At 30.8% G+C, this 8,642-nt stretch overlaps 1 protein-coding gene across 1 annotated transcript; it reads right to left on the bottom strand.

Annotated features, from left to right (window-relative positions):
* Nucleotides 1-2,495: 2,495 nt before the first annotated feature.
* On the bottom strand, nucleotides 2,496-3,852 carry LOC112510080 (probable carbohydrate esterase At4g34215). The gene is made up of 2 exons (XM_025115365.1): nucleotides 3,181-3,852; nucleotides 2,496-2,796 (listed from the first exon to the last, which is right to left on the bottom strand). Exons 1-2 carry the CDS (start codon nucleotides 3,805-3,807, stop codon nucleotides 2,596-2,598), a joined length of 828 nt encoding a protein of 275 aa, XP_024971133.1. The 5' UTR covers nucleotides 3,808-3,852; the 3' UTR covers nucleotides 2,496-2,595.
* Between the last annotated feature and the right edge of the window lie 4,790 nt (nucleotides 3,853-8,642).

Genomic DNA, 8,642 nt, shown 5'->3' on the forward strand with positions numbered 1-8,642 from the left:
ATAAGACAGAGATAAGTTGTTTCTTCCTAATCTGAAGAGCATTCATCTGATGAATCAACTCAATCATGTTTTTCAGCAATAAGACCCTTTCCTTTAACACTGGTTGTTTTTCATCTTCTTGTATTTCTTCTTCAACTTTAGATATTTATCGTCTTTTGATTTGAAGGAGGATGAGGTGGAAGATGGCTTCATAGCTTTCTTAGACCTGCACTCACTTTCAAATTGTCCTTTACGTTCACAGTTAAAGCAGATCGCTGAAGCCTGATCAATCGGAGTTGATGTTGGCTTGTCAGCGATAGTTAATATAGTAGGTCTAAGAAACTTACTTTTTCTTGTGAATCTTCTAAAGAAATTTGTAAGAAGAGCTAGTGACTCATCAAACTCGGAAAGATCAACGTTTGTTAAGTCCTTAGAGTTGGATGGGTATAACTCAGTGTTTGTGAGAGTGGGAGTTGTCGCTGAAAGAGTTTTAGAGAGTAAAGTTACATAAGAGCTTTTTAACTCTTTTGAATCTCTTATGAGATTCTTCTTCAACTGACGAGATTGTTCATGATTGAGCAAAATCCCATATAAAGTGCTGAGAGAGAGAATATACATGTCGTTTGACATTTTGAGACATATGGTGTAACTGTCAAATGATTCTGGCATTATTTCCAAGAATTTGTCAATGTCCCAGAGTTACAATATTCTCTTTCAATGGTCCTGAGGTCAATGAGTAGGTAGTTAAAGCGATGTTGTACTTCAGATAAAGATTTTTTTGCTACAAATGAAACTTTCATATTGTCACGTCAAGTTTATCTTTCTAGTTTCTTGTACCTCAGTGGTACCTTCATATTGAACACACAGTGTGTCCCCCATAGATTTTAGAGGTCTTAAGCTTCATGACAGAGTGATATACCTCATCAAGAAGTGACATGTCTATGATAGAATTAGCTTTTATATCAAGACTCATTTTCTTCTTGTCTTCATCGCTCCATTGGTGAGGGAGCTTTGACATATGCCTTTCAGGGATGACAACAGTGATAGCGGTGACAGGAACTGTTGGAGATATTGCAAATGGAACATATGGTCCATTTTCAAAATAATAAGGGGTCTCAGGATCCACGCTTTCTAGAAATAAGGATATTATGATTTTTTCAGAGACTGAACTTGTCCCTGCTAAATCTGCGGGGTTTGGCAAAAGAGTCATCATCGTGATAGTTTGTGTTCGTGTTCTGCAATGCCATTAAAAATAAATGGTAAGAAGATTATTTTTAAGAAAGAGAAAATAAGCACCGCTCTAATACCACTTGTTGGTCCCAAACGGATCTACAAGAGTTTTAAAGGTAACAGTTTATAGAAGGGGGTTTAGAGGTCGAGATATAATCATGACCAGAACAGGTCGTCTCCTCTAAACCTTTACCCTTCCCTGAATTTCTTACCGGCGTGAAACCTTATCTACCATAGCCACCATCGCACCACACGCAGACCCCTCTATCTCTTTTTGTCCCTCTGTCCCCCTCTCAATCCTAAATCCGTTGGACCATCCTTGATTTTGTTGGGTTTTCAAAAAACCTTCCCTGAGATCGTTGGGTGATATTGCTTCATGAAAATGGAACCAAATCCCATCCATGACAGAAGTTCTCAAAACATGTTCATCTTTTCGAACCAAGATCTCAAACCTTTGATACTCTTTAATTTCCTCCTCCAAATTTGGAAACGATTAATTCAATTTTGCTTTTGTTGTTAGGTTTTGTTTCTTGGAATTTTTATAATAATTTGCTCAAGAACAAATTAGATGCTTTCTTCGAGGTGTAACATATCTGAATCAATTGGATGTCTATTGAACAAATCTTAAATGTTTTATTGTGTGTTGTTTGGAAGATGTGTAACAACAGTGGTGATGGAGAGGGATGGTCGGTGCGGGAGGGAACAGAAAGTGGGAGGTCATCACTTCATGGTGTATGTTTCATCGAAGATAGTTAACGTATGAGAAACCAGAAGTTGAGATGGAGGTTAACTGTCGTCAGAAGCCGAACTTGAGATCTCAGACCGTTTAAGACGAACCATATCTGAAATAGGGGTGTTCTAGTGAAGTATGGTTTCAGGATTACATGTGAATGGGATTAAGGCCATGTAGATCAAGGTGGGTATGAGGGCACCAAAGATTTGACGCCTAAAAAGTTTCTTGTCTGAAAAGTTTCATGCTAGAAAGTGGAGATGTTGGAGAAGATAAAATAGGCAAACACGTGACTCCATCTAATTGGTCTAAAAAATGACCAAATTTTGGCCCCAGCTTTACAAAGACTGTCAAAAAGAATGTTAAAATAAAAAGGGGTGTCAAATTACAATCTTACTCTTATGCTTAACGGAAATAGAAGATGGACGCTAGGGTAAGGGACCAAATCCGATACAAATTACATAAGTGGAGGGTTCTTTTGTAATATATAAAGATAAATGACTAACTTTGTAACAAATGACAAACCTAAGGGACCAAATCTGTAATATATAGTATTTGTTGCTTTTAATATAATATTTTATACAAGTTTTTAGGAAAAGACAAAGTATTCACGTATACAAAGTTTTATATAACAATAACAATATTACACCGTGAGCCTATAAAAAACAATTGGATTGTAAAATAGCATGAGCCAACATCTCCCCAACCCGCACTTGGGCATGAGTACTAAGATGAAGCCCATCTGGTTGAAGTTCAAGTCCCTTTGCATCTACTGTTATTACATTTGGAAGCTCGATTCCATGTTGAGCTTCTCTTACCATTTCTACATAAGCTCCTTCACCCGAGGCTAGAGCAACCTGTAATTTTAAACCAAGACATCTACAGTTTATTTATCTGAGTTCAACGTGATTATGAAATTCTATGTATCTATTTAATAAATATAATCATTTAATTTAAAACAAAATACGTATATAATTACAATGACTTCTATACCTATTTATTTAATCGCATTCTTGAAGAAATAGATTAAAGGTCAAAGACACCATTATTGGTCTCCATTTTCCAAGGGGTCATAATATGAGCTTACCAAGTGGAAATAAGCATCATTTGACTTTAAATTCAAACAAGTTGGCCAATTTTAATCCGGTTCGGTTTATGATTCGACCCGATCCAGGAACCATTGACCAACGAGTTGACCGGCACCAAAAGAAAGCAATCTAGAAAAAGCTCCGGCGAGATACCTGGATTACGGGAAGCAAAGGAGACTTGAGATCAGCTCTTAAATCCATGAATAATCTCTGCAATTTCTCCTTGTACGATTCAGCATCACTTCTGTTAACTGTATCCCTCTCCCCTTGAAACCACAACACCGCCCGAATCTCTCCACCGCCTTCCACCGCCACGGCGGCCCTCCTTACCAACCCATTATAAAGTCTACCGCCACGGGACCATTCTTGAATACCACTCCCTCCGATGGCACATGGCACCAATCCCACCGCCCTATCCCGCCGTGGATCACCTCTCCAAACCGCGTTCGCAAACGCCATCCCTGGCCCAACTCCACAAGTCTTGTTGACGTCAATATCTGAATGAAGCGGTTCCGTCGCATCTTCCCAACTCAGATCACCACCCAATCGTAGAATCTTTCCGGGCCTGGTTTGGACTTCCGGCGGGATTAGTCCGTCCCAGTAGCCGTCAATCACCCCGCCCCTTCCGGCCATGTTGCTTTGACCGGCGAGTATGAAAACATCTTTTACAAGATGGTCGGAAGCAGCAGAAGAATCGACGACGTTCACATGATTCACCCAATATTCGTATGATATGATGAATACGAAGAAGAAGGTCAGCTTAAGGCCGTTATTCGCCATGAAATGTGGAAATCTTGGAGAAGAAATTGAAGATAAAAGAAGATTAATGGGCCCATATGTTCGTTTTTTATTTCTAAAACCAATTTTTCTAATCTTGTGATTATAGCCTTTCCCTAAGAATCAAGTATTTGATGGGTATTTTTAACGAAATTTTAGTTCAACACGAAATAAGCATATTAATTTATTTCATATATAATTTTTTTTATTAATTTCGAATATAACTTGCTATGTGAACCAACTGATGTCAAGACGACTACCTGTTTTGTGGGTGGCACGAAGTCACCATATTTAAACCTCCATAGATTTAAACATAACACCTCCAGATAGTTTTGACCTTTGAAACCTAAACTCAAACTAATCAGACATCATCTTTATGATTAAACTTAATATATAATTAAAATCAAATGTTTTCATTTGATGTTCTTAATGAGAAAAAAAAAAACAAGGTTACAAATGATGGATAAATAATTGATGAAAATTAGAAATGTTAATTTTTAATTTAATTAAAAAAAGGTAAAAAAATGACTGTATTTTGTGATTAGAAATTTGAAAATATTGGATTTTCGTTTTAGTTTATACAATTTTTTATTAACCTGGATATCCAACATACTATGCGAGCCGACTAATTTTAGGACGACTATCTGCTTTGCAGATAGTTCGGAGTCACCGCATTTGAACATCCGTGGTCACAAGGAGATTTTTATTTCTCCTTAGATTTGAACCTGCAACCTCATGATACTTTTGACCTTTGCAGACAAATTCAAATCAATCAGACACCACTCTAATGGTTTAGTTTATGCTTTTTCTAATCGAAATAAGACAACAATGTTTGTTTGATATATAAATCAAAACGTGTTTGGTGGTACCTTTTTAAATACAAATATTCTATAAACAGATATATTTCCATATCTAATTTTAAGTACGTTGCGTCCATGTTTTCACTTGTTATTTAAATTCAGAAAACTATATTATAATTTCTTGAAAATAAAAATCTTTAATTATATAATTTCTTTAAGATAAAAAAACAATATTTATATATTATCTCTAGAAAACGAAAAAAAAAAGACTAATAATATATATAAATTTTGATATTTCCTTAAATTTAAAAAATTCTTATCGTTTGTTACTAGTTGTGTACCCGCACAATGCGGCGGGAGCCGTGAATTTTAATGATTTTGAAGTTTCACTGGTTTTATTAGAGAAGATTTAACGATGATATAAGTTACACTTGGTCTTTACATATTGATACAATTTGAATAGATAAGAGTTATGGTTCCAATTACAGTCTATCAATGAAAAAAATTGTATGACAGTTTAAAATCCAATATATTTAAAATTTAACATATTTAAACGACTCCACAAATGTGTTCGATTTACACCAAGAGCAAAGAATCGAGAGATCGAGAGCGAGACAAAGAGTTCTAAAGCAATTGAATGAGAGATAAATGAGAGAACTTTTAATAAATTATGGTGAATATCAGTTTAAATCTCACATTGGGGGATGAGGAGAAGACATAGAAGTATGAGAGAGTGAAAACAGTGAAATGTGTTAAAAGTATACATTATGTTATTTTAATTGTATATTAAGATATTTTAAGACTGAATACATAAAGTAGTAGTACTTAATGCATTTATGAGTTGTTTTTAAGACTTTTAAGAATTCGTGCATAAATGTATAGTACTTTGTGCATTAAAAATTATTTTTAACACTTTTGATAAATATGGTTTATAAGGTAGTATAGATATAGATATAGATATAGATATAGATATAGATTAAGACTTTGTGCATAAAAAGTAGTACCTTGCATTCAATGATGTTTTTAAGACTTTTCTCAAATTTGGTTTATAAAGTAGTATAGATATAAATAATTAATTAAAAGAAAGTAGACCAATGAGATGGAAGTGATATCATCATGAAGAAAATATATTTGGTATTAAAGAATCTAACCATGTGATCAAGTTACACATATTTAGTTCATTTTTATATTAATATTATGCCACATTGTCAATAGAAGAATTAAAAAGCAATTTTGAAAATGAGACCATCGCAGATGTCCCAATTTCATGCATCAGTCAAGCCCTACCAACTATGGATGTGTGAGTATTTGCCAAGAAGTACATTTTTGTAAATTTTAATGGAAATAAGAGAAGGATGTTTGTTTGATGTATAAATCAAAACGTGTTTGGTGGCACCTTTTTAAATACAAATATTCTATAAACAAATATATTTCCATATCCAATTTTAAAGAGTTGTTAACTAAGTTTTTTAGTAAGTCATGTATGGATAAATTTGTCTGTCTTGATAAATTTATGTTGTTGTTTGCTTTTCTATCTGAATCAACAGTTTGAATAACAGAAATGACCAATTTACCCCTGGATAAATTCAAACAGCATCAACAGCAACTATAAAACAGCAAATACAGCAACCTAATCGAGGTTTATGCTAACTAAAACAGCAAATACAACAACTATAAAACAGCAAATACAAAAACAACAAACAACAAATCCATCAACAACAACTATAAAACAGCAAACAACAACATAATCGTAAAGCAAACATCAACCTAATCGAGGTTTATGCTACCGTTTATGCTACCATTTATAACAGTAAACATCAAAAAATCGAGACAGTAAAAAACCAATATTTATTTATTATCTCTAGAAAACAAAAAAAAAAACTAAAAATTATATATAAATTTTGATATTTCCTTAAATTAAAAAATTCTTATCAATTTTTATAATATAAAAATATTCATTTCAATACCATAATTTAATTGCTTTTTTGGGAAAATAAAGAATAAAAAATTTCATTGGATTTTTGTAATTTGTTACAAATACATAAAATAAAAAAGAGGTGTTACCTTCTTTCTTTTTACAATCTCGATTTAAAAACAGGTTTATAAAATATATTATGGCTTAATTTCAGCTAAAAGGCCCTTGAAATCATTATGTTATTCGTTATAACAAATCTTCTAAAAATAATAATTTCCCGAACTTTAACTCTCTTTAATCGGCTTTCTTTATAAAGGAGTTGTACAACTCTAAAAAGATCTCAAGTTTTTAAAGACATTGTTAAATTAGACGGTACTACATTCATGTTTTACTTATTGTCCCTTCACATCAAACAATTATTTTCATGTTTTTTTTTCGTATCAGCCGGACACGTTTTTGCTATTTTGGTCAACATGTAAGACTTCCACGAAATTAAATGAAAATTAAGTTTTATCTGACAAATTGGCTGATAGTTAGCTAATTACTGATAAAACTAACCGGCAGTTGATATATTATAATCTTATGTAAACAAAAACAATTGGGTGTTTGAATTATATGATAAAGGTGTGGGATTCAATCCCTTTCGCATTCGTTTGCTTTTACAAAATCATCCGTAAAAAAGAAATGTCCATTTCTTAAGTCGGTAAAATCAACCGGTTATATGTTAAGGAGGCTATCTAAATACTTTATTATTTATAAAATTTAGTCCTCAAAAAGAAAGTTTTGAATAAAAAAAAATTGGTTTTCGGAAAAAAAAATATATATCTAAATTTGTTTTAGTTTTAATATAATTTACCCATTAAATAATATTAGAAATGTACTCACACAATGCATCGAGATAAATCTTGATTTTAATATTTCATTTTATTTTGTCCCCTGTCGATGTCATAATACGATTTTATGTGGTTTTGAAAAAAACGATAATGTTTTTATTTTTGAATAAAATATGAATTTGAAGATATCTTAGAATTTTTTTTAAATAGCGATATTAGTATCAAATTAATTATTTAAAAGTTCTTGTTTTATTGTATAATTTTTCAATTCAAATTTTTTTATTATTTAATTTAAAGTCAATAATGAAGTAATTTATTTTTGATTTAATAATATAATTTTTTATAAAGATAATAATTAAGTATTATGTTAAAATACAATATTTATCCTAATTATATTTTTTGTATTTAAAATGAAACGTTTATCCAGTATTTTATTATGTTTATCTGCAGTTAATTACACGAATTCAAGCATGGAACTTTAATAAATTGTAATTATAGATTATTTACTTGTAATCTTGCATTTTAAGTAATATGTATCGACAATACTTTATGTATAAAAAATGATTTTTAAGAGTTTTTTTCAAATGCTTTATAATATAGTATAGATTATTGTTTTCTAAAATATTTCTTTCAGTTATCAATTAAAATAAAAAATACTAATACCAAATATTTTCATTTTGATTTATTGGTTCAATTTACTGAATATAGTTATTCACTTTTCAATATCTATACTGTACTATGAAACATTTGACAAATTCTTAAAAACCATTTTTTATGTATAAAATATTGTTTATTGATGCATATTACCTAAAATTCAAGATCACAAGTAAATTGTGCGTAAATATAACTTATTAAAGCTTCATTTTTTTAATTTGTATAACTAAATATAGATAAAGATAATCAAATATGAGATAGATATATCATTTTGAATATAAAAGATCTAAAATATAATTAGAATAATCATTAATTATAACAAAATACTTAACTATTATCTTTATAAAAAATATATTATTAAATGATAAATAAATTACTTCATTATTAAATGTAAATTAAATTAATATTGAATTTTAGAAATTACACAAAAAACCATAACATTAAATAATAAATTTGATATTAATATCAATATTATTATTTTTTTCTAAATTTTTATGATATATTTAATTCAAAAATAAAAACATTATCGCTTTTTCAAAACCACTAAAAACCGTATTACATTGACATAGATAAATAATAAAACGAAACATTAAAATTGAGATCTATCTTGCTATATTATACAAACATACTTTTAAT

Source organism: Cynara cardunculus (assembly GCF_001531365.2).
Source record: "Cynara cardunculus var. scolymus isolate 2C chromosome LG 3, CcrdV1, whole genome shotgun sequence".
Lineage (NCBI taxonomy): Eukaryota > Viridiplantae > Streptophyta > Magnoliopsida > Asterales > Asteraceae > Cynara > Cynara cardunculus.

Coding starts and splice junctions, on each gene's coding strand:
- LOC112510080 (XM_025115365.1), bottom strand. CDS start 3,807: ATGGCGAATAACGGCCTTAAGCTGACCTTCTTCTTCGTATTCATCATA. Junction 2,797..3,180: donor CTTTGCTTCCCGTAATCCAG/GTATCTCGCCGG, acceptor TTAAAATTACAG/GTTGCTCTAGCCTCGGGTGA.